The sequence below is a fragment of the Petromyzon marinus genome, chromosome 61, assembly GCF_048934315.1.
Source record: "Petromyzon marinus isolate PM22_M1 ecotype Great Lakes invasive population chromosome 61, UKy_Petmar_22M1.pri1.0, whole genome shotgun sequence".
Taxonomy (NCBI): Eukaryota; Metazoa; Chordata; class Hyperoartia; order Petromyzontiformes; family Petromyzontidae; genus Petromyzon; species Petromyzon marinus.
In genome coordinates, this window is record NC_133727.1 from 2,225,657 (window position 1) to 2,239,553 (window position 13,897).

Below are 13,897 nucleotides of genomic sequence, written 5' to 3' on the forward strand. Positions count from 1 at the left end.
CGTATTGAAACGGCTGTACGCCGTATGGACCTGAAAACTCAATTTCCCTGGATAAGAATAATGGGGTAACACGTATGGGTTGACAGCTATGCGATTGGCGTTGTATTGCAGCGTTAGCAATTGGAGAAGGTGGTGATGGGGGGGAGACTTGGAGTGGAACCTGAGCTCTCGCTTCTCCCCTTCTGGTATAATAAACCCCCCCAAAGCTGAGGTCTTCCTCTTCACGTCCGCCGTGGGATTGCAGGGCCACGTTGGCGCGACACCTCGTCGTTTTGAAAGACCCAATGCAGAAGGTCCCTGGAGTTTTATCTTCCACGAAGCTGCTCATGGTCCACCCTAAATCGTAGCCTGTGCACAAACCATGGCAGCAGATGGGGATACCTGATGCACAAGTGGAAATGTAAAAACTCTCCAGATCGTACACCGTGTAACGGACCCAATGCGCCGATCCACAAATACGACGGAGACATCACAGCGACGATACACTCCGCTGCTCCTGGTAACGTGGTCTGCCTTGGCCACCCGAATGTGAAATAATAGTTTTTGCTCTGCATCTACATCAGTCGTATGACAAGAAGAAGATTGGTGCGACACGTAGGAGGACACGTGGGAGGACACACAGGTCACGTGGGAGGTCACGCGGGAGGACACAGGTCACGCGGGAGAACATGCGATGGGACGCGCAGGAGGACACGCGTGTCACACGGGACACTCGATACACGCAACGCTTCACTGCCGCCACCTGTCCTCCACGCAGGGCGCCATTGTCTCCCCCCCAGTTCCAATGTTTACACCCTCAAACGCTGAGCTCGATTAAGGCTGAGTCAACCTAGGGGCGACCCTTGACAGTTATTTTCTCACTAGATGCTCTGAACTCTTGTTCGACAGCCCGTGGCCTACAGCCCTGGTGTGTAGCTGCAAGGTAAGGGCCGTGTTTCTGAGTCACGTCTTCAGGTAGCCAACGTGCGCTCCCTGTCGCAGGTGGAACTCGGAGCACAGAGTCAGCTGGCAGCCACCGGGGTGGGTGGCCTCCCAAGTGTCCGGTCCGTCCGTTCACAAGACCGGGTGAATACGCAGTAGCGTGTGCGCTGTTGCACGCTTGGCCACGTGCGGTGCATACTGGTTGTGTACCGCGCGTGTGTACTGCACGTGTAGATTGTGTGTACTGCGCGTGTACTGCGTACGTGTACTCTGCGTGCATGCGTACTGCGCGTGTTACTATCCACACCGACGCTCGCGTGCTGTGTGTTTTGTCCGTTGATTCTCAACCCCAGGGATGACGAAGGTGGCGACGCCGTTCCCTTAGGCTTCGTCGTCGCGCCCCTCTCCCTGCTGGGACGAGCGACGCCGAGCTCCGGGCCAAGAGCGGCGGCCCCACACCGATTTCGAGCTCGGGTCGCGAGGAGCGCGTAAATAATAATGATAATTTCAGCTGTGTAAACGCGACGACCCTGTTGGGTGGTGGAGGGGTCAGACAACGTGTTTTTATTAATGGACATGAACCACAACAACAATAAACGTAAAGTACCACGAACATTCCCCAAATGTCAAAGCACTCGATTTCTTAACACCGATGCACCCTGGCGTTAACGATCAATCACCAGCACCACCCACTCAGTGCCCCCCCCCCTGCTCAGACGCATTTGCATAGCCACACCCACTTTTTACATCGTCACGCCCACCCAGCCACTAGCCCCGTTCAGCTAGCGCTCCATTTGCCATGTCTTAACATCAGCCTCACCCACTGCTCCGGTAGCACTGCCTATGTAAAGAGTTGAGGACGAACCCACAAGATGTTACACCCAGCGCTAAACTCCACATTCTCACAAAAGCAACCGGTGGGGAGAAGGCATGCGGGTGGATACGGGACACTGCCATTACGAACCCGCCGACCAAACTTGGACATTTGTTCGGTTGCCTTGAGCAGGCATCACCATCATTGCGACCAACGCCACCTTCAACCATTGTCACCATCGCCACGGCGAGCGGGTCAGCAGGCGTGCACCAGCGGGGCTCCCAGCGGACCCCCTTCCTCTGCGACCCCGCACCCCTCGTCCCCGCGCCCCCCGGGCCCTAGCGCGCCGACCACGCGGTGCCAGAAGAGCTTGCAGGCGCCCTCCGACCCCGCGGGGGCCACCGTGCGGCCCCGCCGGCCCCGCCGGGCGAACGAGTCTTCCCGGGCGCCGGGCCAGGTGATGTAGGTGCGCGAGCGGGTGGTGCGGCGCATGCGGAAGTAGGCGGACAGCTCGTTGTGAGGGATGTGCTCGAGGAAGAGGAGCACGAGGACGTCCTGGTTCTCCTCGAGACGGAACGCCACCACCTGCACGAGAGGCAGCGTCACTCCAGTGGGAAACAGAGCAGCAATCGTCACCCCAGCTGCCACTGGGGACCCGCTAGGCTCGACCACACAGCGACCCCCTCCCCCACTGACATGCCCGCCAGCAGACCAGGTTACAGCTGCCACTGGGGAACCCCCTAAGCTAGACTTATGGCAATCATCGCTACCGCCCCCACTGACAGTAGACTAATGCCCGCTCGCATCCGGGTGCTGAGTCGCACTGCGCCGCACAGGGACAGCTGTCAACGGGGGTGCCCCTAGGCTAGATCAAAACGGTCATCGCCCTCTACTGGCAGTAGTGAAATGCCCACTCCCATGCCAGGTGCTGAGTAACGCTCTGCAGCACAGGGACAGCTGCCACTTCGGGTGTATCCTTCAAATGTGAGGGCTCTATGAGACGCAGCAGAAGTGGCCTCGTCGGAGTCGCCGCTGCAGAATCTAGCCACATTGAGCTATCGGTGCTCATCTCCCGCTTGCAGCCCTGCAGAGCGGGTGGTGGAAATTCAACATTCCTATGGTGGAGCCCATAGGATGTGTGTGTGGTGATGTTTGGTGGCTGTGTGGTGGTGGTCGCGGTGGTGTTGAGTGGATTGGGTGTTGGTGATGAGTGGGCATTCGAGTGAATGGGTGGTTGGCGGGTGAGTGGTGGTGTTGGGTGGAAGTTGGTGATGAATGTGCGGGTGGCGGTGGGCGGTGGTTGCTGTCCATGACGTCGCCATTGCGCGCACACCTGCAGCTCCTTGGAGTACCACTCGCTGCGCAGGTAGCTCCGCATCACGACGCACAGCGTGCGCCGGCTCGCGTAGATGCCGTACATGATGTTGTCCACGATGTCCTTGCCCGGCACGAAGTCGCGGTGGTGCAGACAGAGGCGCATGCCGGTGCCCTCGAGCTGCGGTAGCAGCTGGCGCGTGACCCACTCTTCGTCGTCGCTGTTGTAGGACACGAACGCGTCGTAACGTATCGGGCCGGGCTGCCGCGCAGGCCTCCCGCGCTCCCCGAGCCAAGCGGCGAGCAGGTGGTACCCGTAGAGCAGGTGGTATCCGTAGAGCAGGTGCCAGCGCCAGAACCTGAAGACGGTGGCGGTGAGCATGACGAGGGCGACGGCGCACGAGCAGCAGGCAAAGAGCAGCGGCCCGGGAGCAGTCGCGGCACAGCCCCGACGCTTGCACGCGGCTCGAGTTTAGCAGGAAGTCGCTCAACCACGCGTTGTCACAGCCGCAGGAGAGGGGGTTGCCCACGACGTCGAGTAGCTGCAGGCGCGGCAGCACCCCGAGCTCGGCGGCAGCGCCCCGAGCTCGGCGGCGGACACCTCGCCGACGCGGTTGTTGCTCACGCGTAGCACCCGCAGGAGGCTCAGGTTGAGCCGGGACAGGAAGGCGACGTCGTCCAGGCGGACGCCGCGCAGGTGCAGCTCGTCGAGGAGCGGCACTGGCCGCAGCAGCGCCGGCTCCACGCCGCACAGCGGATTGGAGCCCAAGTCCAGGTAGCGCAGGTTGGGCGTTGGCAGGAACGTGCCGGCATCCAGCACCGACAGGTAGAGCTCCCCGGCGTGGAGCTCCTGCAGGGTGGCCAGGCCCTCCAGGAAGTTGGATGGGAAGTTGACCATGCCGTCCCTGCGCTGGCTGTTGAGGAAGAGGTGGGTGAGGCTGCGGAGGGGAGCGAACGGCGGGCTGCGGACGGCGCCCGCGGACGCGTAGTGCAGGTAGTTGTTGTTGAACTCCAGGTTGGTAAGGTTGACGAGGCCCTCGAACGCCCGCCGTCCCAGGGGCTGCAGGCCCAGCTTATTGCCGCCCAGGTCGAGGCGGCCCAGGGCGGCGAGGCCGTCGAAGGCGCCGTCCTCCACCTCCGCGATCTGGTTGTCGGCAACGTTGAGCAACAGGAGCGAGGTGAGGTTGGCGAAGTTTCCCGCCGGCAGCTTGGACAGATAATTGCTGCGCAGGTCGAGGGCCTCCAGGAGGCCCAGGTCCTCGGGGAAGATGCCGGCCACGCTCATGAGCCGATTGGCGGACATGAGCAGGCGCCGGAGGCGACGGGAACCGCGCAGGAAGCCCGAGGACACCTCGGTCATTTGGTTCTTGGAAAGGTTCAGGGTCCTCAGTTCCAGCAGCCACCGGAGGTCATCGGCGTGGAGCAAGGAGATCGAATTGAACCCTAGGTCCAAGGTGGCGACGCCGCTGCCTCCGCTCCTGACACTGACGTCGGCGTTCACGAGGTCGCAGCTACCGGCGCCGCCGACGTCGCCAACGGCGTTGTCACTGTCGCCGCCGATGAGGACGCTGGTAGCGGTGGGGCCAGGAGCGGGCAGCGGGGGGGCGAACGCGGAGGCAGGGAACGTGGAGAGGCTGTTGGCGCCCAGGTAGACCTCGCGCAGCGCCGGTAGCCCACCCAGCGCTCCGCGCTCGACCTCCTCCATGCCATTGCTCTGGAGGTCCACTCGGCACAGCCTTGAGCAGCCCTGCGAGATGGTGACAGTCGGTCAGAGGCTTGGGATTATGATGGTGGTGGAGTTGATGGTGGTGGTGGAGATGATGGTGGGGGTGAGAGGGGTGGTGGAGGTGGTGATGGTGGTGGTGAGGGTGGTGGTGGTGGAGATGATGGTGGTGGTGGTGGTAGTTAGGGTGGTGGTGCAGATGATGATGGTGGGGGTGAGAGGGGTGGTTGAGATGATGATGGTGGTGAGGGTGGTGAAGGTGGTGGTGGAGATGATGGTGGTGGTGGTGGGGGTGAGAATGGTGGTGGAGATGATGGTGGTGTTGGTGTTTGTGGTGGAGATGATGGTGGTTGCGGTGATGGTGGGGTTGAGGGAGGTGGTGGTGTTGGTGGTGGAGATTATGGTGGGGGCGAGGGTGATGCTGGTGGTCACGATTTTTATTTTGATGATAGTTGATGGTTTTGGTGGTAGAGATGATGGTAGTGGGGAGCAGTGATACAGTGGTTAGCGCCCTGTGCTACGAACACGGCTACCTGAGTTCGATTACCGCTCACGGCCAACACCAGTGACAATTATCCTAACTGGTCGTGGGCGGCCAGGCGTGGTGCTGGCCACCCACCCCCTCCGTGTGCCGTGCCGGCCTTCACAGCTGCTACTCGCTAACAGCACTTGCCCATCCAGTCTGTTACAGGGATTATGATGGTGGTGGAGTTGATGGTGGTGGTGGAGATGATGGTGGGGGTGAGAGGGGTGGTGGAGGTGATGATGGTGGTGGTGGGGGTGGTGGTGAGGGTGGTGGTGATGGAGATGATGGTGGTGGTAGTGAGGGTGGTGGTGCAGATGATGATGGTGGGGGTGAGAGGGGTGGTTGTGATGATGATGGTGGTGAGGGTGGTGAAGGTGGTGGTGGAGATGATGGTGGTGGTGGTGGTGGGGGTGAGAATGGTGGTGGAGATGATGGTGGTGTTGGTGTTTGTGGTGGAGATGATGGTGGTTGCGGTGATGGTGGGGTTGAGGGAGGTGGTGGTGTTGGTGGTGGAGATTATGGTGGGGGCGAGGGTGATGCTGGTGGTCACGATTTTTATTTTGATGATAGTTGATGGTTTTGGTGGTAGAGATGATGATAGTGGGGAGCAGTGATACAGTGGTTAGCGCCCTGTGCTACGAACATGGCTACCTGAGTTCGATTACCGCTCACGGCCAACACCAGTGACAATTATCCTAACTGGTCGTGGGCGGCCAGGCGTGGTGCTGGCCACCCACCCCCTCGTGTGCCGTGCCTGCCTTCACAGCTGCTACTCGCTAACAGCACTTGCCCATCCAGTCTGTTACAGGCTCCACGAGGGAGGGTGGGGGATCATTGGCGGTAGTGGTGGTGGTAGTGGTGGTAGTGGAGGTGGAAGTGGAGGTGGTAGTGGAGGTGGTAGTGGTGGTAGTGGAGGTGGTGGTAGTGGTGGTGGTAGTGGAGGTGGTAGTGGTGGTAGTGGAGTGTTGTATATATAGGCCTATTTCCAAAAATTAATATTAAAAATACTTCTGCCATTTTTTTAAATAATAATCGATCAAATAAATAAATAAACACCCTCAAACCCGCTACCTCCCACAAGCACCAAGCAGCTGGAGGTCGTAAAAGGCCATTAAATAATAAACTCCGGGGCAAAGGGAGGTTAGCGACTATCTGCAAAATCTCCAGATTGCCAACGGACAGTTCACAAACACATCCAGAATCACAGGCACAGACAGAGCACAGGGCAAACGGACATTATAACTGATATATATTTTTTTTATGGAAAAAGTTGAAGCTTGGCTATAAGAATAAGTCGACATGATAGACTGCAGTCTATATTGGTGGCTTCATTATTACTTATATTATTTCACCCTTATTCAACTCATATTGTTTCTTATTGTATATTTCTATCTATGTAACTTTACCAAAAGAACCACAGTACATGAGTTCCTGCAATCACGAAAACTTAAGTCCAAACTAAGCTATATCTCTGACCTCGAGAATAAAAAGCAACGATCCCCGGATACAGACGGGGGGACGAAATTAATAAACCCTAAAAAAAATACGTGGTGATGACAATGTTAAATCACAAATCTTAGGAAACATAAACCAAATAATATTTGTGCAGTATTAAACCGTGGGTTGTCCAGAAGAGATGAGGCGAAATAGGTCAAACTTACACAAGCGAGAAAAACTGTGTTCCATAGGAAAAGAGCCTCCCAACCGTCTTTGTCTTCCCGCAGCACGGGATAGCAAGGAATGTAACACCCAGAGCGAGGGAAACAACGGTAATCACAGGGAGAGACACAGATGGCTTAATAAATCACACACACACACGGACACACGTACAGAGCCACCCCCCCCTCCCCCCGACAACAGCGAGATCAAAGGAAGTTCCGGTCCTTTGTGAGGAGGCGAGCCAGAGGAAGAAATTTTGGCATAAAAAGAGAGACACTGGCCATACATAGTATCACGGCTACCAGCGGCAGAAGACGGCGACCAACTATCGAAGATGCTCAACCCCCAAAGATAACAGCCAGCCACCGACGCAGGAGATCACCACCGACGCAGAAGAAGACTCCGCAACTCATCCAGGATGACGAGGCTCGCTGGGTAGCGACACGCTACGCCGTGCGAATTCAGCGCCGTCAGAAGAAGTATCGCTCGGAAATCATTCCGCTCTGGGCATCGACTCACAAGAGCCACTGCAGTTCGAGCTAAGCTGACGAGAATTCCAGCATCATCCGTTAGAGAGGGCGGAAAGCGCCAAACGTCGACCAAGCCTGCCATCAACGAACGAAAGCATCGTTTTCTTTGCTTCTTTCGGTAAAGTCACGTAGAATGAGAATAAAATAATAAATTGATAAAATAAAATAACACAATAATATTATCACAACGTTTCGGCCAAAACACAAGCGGCCTTCATCAGTCTCGTCCCTTCACCTGATGAAGGCCGCTTGTGTTGTGGCCGAAACGTCGTGAGAATATTATTGTGTTATTTTATTTTATCAATTTATTATTTTATTCTCATTCTACGTGACTTTACCGAAAGAACCAAAGAAGATGAATCATTGCAGTCACGAAAGCTTTAAATCGAAAGAAAGCATCGTTCATTGCCAGAGAGCCGGAGCAGGACAGAGCACGCCGCAGAGCCACCAGCGCCACCAAGCAAGGGTGTCAGCAGCCAGCGGACAAGCGTTGTGCCGACTCGGCTCATCCAGCAGGGAAAAGAGCCTGACCAGCCGCCCGTGAGCAAGAGTGTCAGCGCCAGTGAGCGCGCCGTGGGTTCGACCCACACGCACACCGACCAGCACCAGCTGGGAACCAAGACAAGAGTGAGGAACTGCTGCCAGCGCACGAGCGACCGAGCATCTCCAGGACGGGCATCGTGCCGACGCAGCTCATCATCCAGCGGCGGAGAGAACCGGCAGCCAACGTCAGACGCCGAGCGATAGAGGGAACCAGCCGTCGTTCGTATACCCTCCCCCACTCACAAACCCACGACGCTCCTGGCGTCTGCTCACACAATAATTTACCAAAGAGACAATCCAACGTACCCACACACTAAGACCAATTATAAAGTGCATGAACCATCAGCTGGCCGTGAAGGCATCGCGGCTTATCAAGTGACAAGAATACGTCGTTTATAAGTACATTAATTTTTTTCTCATTTGTTTTACGTGATTTTACTTCCAATTGCATAAATTACCAATAGATTCATCGATAAAAACTAAACTTTTGAAACCTTCATCACGAATCTACACGCCCACAGAGAGAATATTGTGTTAAACCGGTTTCTTTATCATACAATCTTGTCCACGAATTAATTAAAACTTAGCCAAAGATAAGAATCTCCCGTAGGAGGGCACGCACCCTGTCGCACACCCTTATTCCAAGACATTTAGTTAATTATATAATCTTGCCGATTAATATATTGACGTATACTTTTGCCTTTGGGGTATAATAATTTGCTTTTATCGCCTTCCGTATGAATGTCGTGGCATTAATTTTTAAGGACTTTTATTTGCCGTATATGCTCGTACTACTCTGATGAAGTAATAAATTGTTCTGTTACACAGTTAACAAACGTGATCATTGAGGGTTAAATGTATAGCTCAATAAGGGGAACATCTTCTGGCGTACTGTGTTGACAATTTCTAGCATGAGAATTCGCATATTAGAGTGTTAAGGTTTTGTTTAGAAATAAAAATTGCTTAACACAGAAGTGTTTGAGTGTTTCTTTCCTGAGTTCATGCTTAATAATATTATTTATGAGAACTGTATCCTGCGATGAGATTTGAATTTGGAGACCTGACATACAACACACTAATACATAATAAGTAAATATTAAAGCGAGAATAATTTATTACACCGATTGATAATACGAACCTAGACAACAAAGCCGAGCATAATTTGGCGTACTTACAGCACACTTGCAAAACTTCATACAATTAATTGTATGATCCCGATTTATAATACTACCCTCGTCAGCGAGGCAGGGCCTAATTATCATAACGGCTCGCATTAGCATAATCACATACATTCGCATAAATTAATACGATTATCTCTCGAATTAGCATAAGTATGCGCATAATGACATCAATTAACATAACTTCACATAATTACGCATTTTTCCCAATTTCATTAAATTTTTATTCTTTTAATAAAATTTTCAAGACCCGGCATATACAACAGGAGGTGGTAGTGGAGGTGGTAGTGGTGGTGGTAGTGGTGGTAAAACAACCCCCTACCTCCTCACGTTACCGGACGGGCAACTCTGTCGTGGACAGTGCTGTGGGGGGATGTCCAATTTTGATTGGCTCCTCCCCTCATGGCATATGTGTCCACCACAGGGGCTAAACGGGGGCTCTGGACGGGTGCGAGGGGCTGGTAACCCCTCCACCTTCAATTAATTACCACTAAACCACGAGTTAAACTGAAATATGTAACTAATAAGCTTGTGCCGGAGGCCCCGGGGGGCCAGGCGTCTATGACGTCTCCTGGCCAAACCCCAATTGGCGGAGCCAGGAGATTGAATATCTACCCTCGGGGCTCCTCCAGAAACAATGAAAAGCCACTACGGGTGGCCACGTGGAATGTTGGAACGCTCACTGCGGAGGAGAGGATGCCACTCCTCTGTCGGGAGCTGGACCGGTACCGCCTGGATCTGTGTGGCATTCAGGAGGTCCGGTGGACCGGCTCTGGCTCCTGCCACCATGAGGGGTGGACAGTCCTCTACTCGGGGCAGCAGACTGCCAAACAACAGGGTGTGGCTCTTCTTTTGAACAAAAGAATGAAGGGGGCGTGGGAGCGTGGCGGTGAGGTGTGGGAAGCTGTAAGTCCCAGGCTACTTTGGGCTCGCCTTCCCATCAACCGGAGGCGAGGAATGGTGGTCGTGGTTACTTATGCCCCCACCGAAGATGAACATCCGTGGAAGGATGCAGGCAAAGCCGATGAGTCAGATGCCTTCTATGACCTCCTGTCACAGGTGATGGCTAAAGTGGCCCCTCGGGATAGAGTCATCATGTTGGGTGACTTCAATGCCCGAGTTGGTCATGATACTGGCACCTGGTCTGGAGTGATTGGAGGGCATGGGCCAGATCAGCTCAATAACAACGGTAGGAGGCTGCTAGAATTTTGTGCAGCCCATGGGCTTGTAATTACCAACACGCTGTTCCGGCATCGGCGCGTCCACACAACATCATGGATGCATGCCGGGTCCAAGCAAGAACATCTGTTGGACTACATAGTGACGGACCAGCGGATGCGAGCCCATGTCCTTGACACCAGGACCTACCGTGGAGCTGATCTGCCCTCTGACCATCGACTAGTCATCTGTAAGATGCGCCTGCCATTTTTCCACTCCGGTGGTGGGTGTACACCCAGGACCCCAGTCCAACCTAAAGTGGCCTGGTCTCAGTTATCTGATGAAAGTTGCAAGCGAGAATTTCATCATCGCTTGCGGCTGGGATTGGCATCGTCCCCGACTCCTCCTGATGTCGAGGGTACATGGGCGAGGTTTAGGACTGTGACACATGCAGCTGCAATGGCTGCTTTGGGTACACGGTCCAGACCTCCCCACACTGACCAGGTATGGGAAACTCTCTACTCTCTCCACAACTGCCCCATCACCGATTGGGAGTTGTGGGGGTGGAGTGTCCGATGGTACAAAATACCCAGGCAGGTGCTTAGTTTTGGTGGGGCTGATGGTAAGGCCCCATCTCTTAGTGGCACGCTCCAGTCTCAGCAGCAGCGTCTCCAACTCCTCCTCTGAATGAGCAGCTATTACCAAATCATCAGCATACATAACGTGGTTGAGTAATAGTGAGCCATCCCTTGACCGCACCCGGGCATCGATCAGCCTCCCATTATATCTTTACCAAATGGAGTTTCCCCCGGTACAGTTATTGAAGGGTTCACGAACTACGTGGTCAAAATAGATGTCTCAGCAGCAGCGTCTCCAACATATACACACACACTCTTGTACACACACACTCTTGTACACACACACTCTTGTACACACAACAACAACAACAACCGCCATTCGCCACTAAGTGGCGGTGACGTCACCACGACGCTTGTGCCAGGCTATGTGCACCCTGAGGCCACGTGAAGTGTCGAACGCCCGCTGGCAGGAGGTCACGGGGCAGACCCAGGTGCCACGGGTCGACTGACTGAGATGACTGGCTGATGCACCACCTGTGCCCCCTACTGTGCCAACCTGCTGTGCTTTAGCCACCCGGCGCTCCGCTCGCTGTTGTGAGCGTCGCTCCTCCGCCCTCCGTTGTTGTTGGAGGGCGACTGCCTCCAACTGCCCAGTAGCATCCTTCACGAGCCTCCTCCACAGAGGCCGATCTTGACACCGCTGGTACCAGTCATCGGCAAGTCCACTCAGCTCCACGTCCTCCTGTACCACATCACTCCATCTCTTCTCTAGCCCGTGCCGCGCCCGCTTAGCCCCCTCAATCCGGCCAAACAAAAGCTGTTTCGGCATGCGGTGGCTGGGCATGCGGGCTACATGACCCAGCCATCGCAGCCTTGCCTGCCGGAGGAGCTCACCGATGGGACCCTGCCCAGATCTTTCAAGGATTTGTGAGCTCCTCACACAATCCAGTCTGGTTAAACCCAGGATGGATCGTAGGCAGGTCAGCCTAAATGTTTCTAACCGGCGAAGATGTTCCATTAGGGGGGTCCACGTTTCGCAAGCGTAGAGAAGGGAGGGAATGATCGTGGCCGAGAAGACCTGAAGCTTAGTGCGGAGCGACAGACCAGGTAGCTTCCACACAGCGTTACGCAACCGATGAAAAGATATTTCCGCTCGACTGATTCGGAGTGAGACCTCTGCTGTTAAACTGGAGCCAGTCATAAGCACACTGCCCAGGTATGGGAAACTCTCCACTCTCTCCACAACTGCCCCATCACCGATTGGGAGTTGTAGGGGTGGAGTGTCCGATGGTACAAAATACCCAGGCAGGTGCTTAGTTTTGGTGGGGCTGATGGTAAGGCCCCATCTCTTAGTGGCACGCTCCAGTCTCAGCAGCAGCGTCTCCAACTCCTCCTCTGACTGAGCAGCTATTACCAAGTCATCAGCATACATAACGTGGTTGAGCAATAGGGAGCCATCCCTTGACCGCACCCGGGCATCGATTAGCCTCCCATTATATCTGTACCATATGGAGATTCCCCCGGTACAGCTATTGAAGGCTTCACGAACTACGTGGTCAAAATAGATGTTAAATAATGTGGGAGCCAGAGGACATCCCTGTCGCACCCCAAGGTGTACAGGGAATGGCTCTGACTCCCGGCCACGTAGTTTTACCCGGGCCCGCTCACCATCATGAAGGTCCTTAATGATCGTGAGCAGAGGGTCAGGTACTCCAAAAGCACGAAGAACGACCCAGAGCCCAGGCCTACTGATGGTATCATAGGCCTTGACCAGGTCAATAAAGCATAGATGTAGGTCTTGTTGGAATTCCCTACACCTCTGCTGTAGCAGACGGACAGAAAATATGGCATCTGTGCAGGACCGCCCTTTCCTGAAACCTTTCCTGTACACACACACTCTTGTACACACACACTCTTGTACACACACACTCTTGTACACACACACACTCTTGTACACACACACTCATGTACATACACACTCTTGTACACACACACACTCATGCACACACACACTCATGTACACACACACTCTTGTATACACACACACTCATGTACACACACACTCTTGTACACACATACACACTATTGTACACACACCCACACTCTTGTAAAGTCACCCTCGCAAACACACCCCTGTACACACACTCACCCCTGTACACACACTGTACACACACTCACCCCTGTAAACTCACTGTACACACACTCACCCCTGTACACTCACTGTACACACACTGTACACACACTCACCCCTGTACACTCACTGTACACACACTGTACACACACTCACCCCTGTACACTCACTGTACACACACTGTACACACACTCACCCCTGTACACTCACTGTACACACACTGTACACACACTCACCCCTGTACACTCACTGTACACACACTGTACACTCGCCGCCGCTTCGAGCTGGGTCCTCAGTTCCGTATCCAAACCCTCACCTGACCCCTCCCCTCACCCCTCCCCTCACTCCGCTCGCTCCTCCCCTCACCCCTCCCCTCACCCCGCTCACCCCTCCCCTCACCCACTCACTCACCCACTCACCCCCTCACCCTCTCACTCACCCCCTCACAGTCACCCTCTCTCACTCACCCCTCACACTCAACCCTCACACTGACCCCCTCACACTCACCCCCTGACCCTCTCACACTCACCCCTCACATTCACCCCTCTCACTCACCCCCTCACACTCACTCTCTCACTCATCCCCTCACACTCACCCCCTCACACTCACCCTCTCACCCTCTCACACTCACCATCTCACTCACCCCTCACACTCACCCCCTCTCACTCACCTCCTCACACTCACCCTCTCACACTCACCATCTCACTCACCCCCTCACACTCACCCCTCACCCTCTCACTCACCCCCTCATATTCACCCCCTCACACTCACCCCTCTCACTCACCCCTCACACTCACCCCCTCACACTCACCATTTCACTCA

General features: G+C 54.7%; 2 protein-coding genes across 2 annotated transcripts; both read right to left on the reverse strand.

Moving 5' to 3' along the window:
- Positions 1-1,470: 1,470 nt before the first annotated feature.
- LOC142906048 (toll-like receptor 13) lies at positions 1,471-3,431 on the reverse strand. The gene is made up of 2 exons (XM_076053448.1): positions 3,069-3,431; positions 1,471-2,320 (listed from the first exon to the last, which is right to left on the reverse strand). Exons 1-2 carry the CDS (start codon positions 3,429-3,431, stop codon positions 1,991-1,993), a joined length of 693 nt encoding a protein of 230 aa, XP_075909563.1. The 3' UTR covers positions 1,471-1,990.
- Positions 3,432-3,536: 105 nt separating this feature from the next.
- On the reverse strand, positions 3,537-13,397 carry LOC142906047 (uncharacterized). Its single transcript, XM_076053447.1, has 2 exons — positions 13,312-13,397; positions 3,537-4,796 (listed from the first exon to the last, which is right to left on the reverse strand). The coding sequence occupies exon 2, from the start codon at positions 4,752-4,754 to the stop codon at positions 3,537-3,539; it is 1,218 nt and encodes a 405-aa protein (XP_075909562.1). The 5' UTR covers positions 4,755-4,796; positions 13,312-13,397.
- Positions 13,398-13,897: the final 500 nt, after the last annotated feature.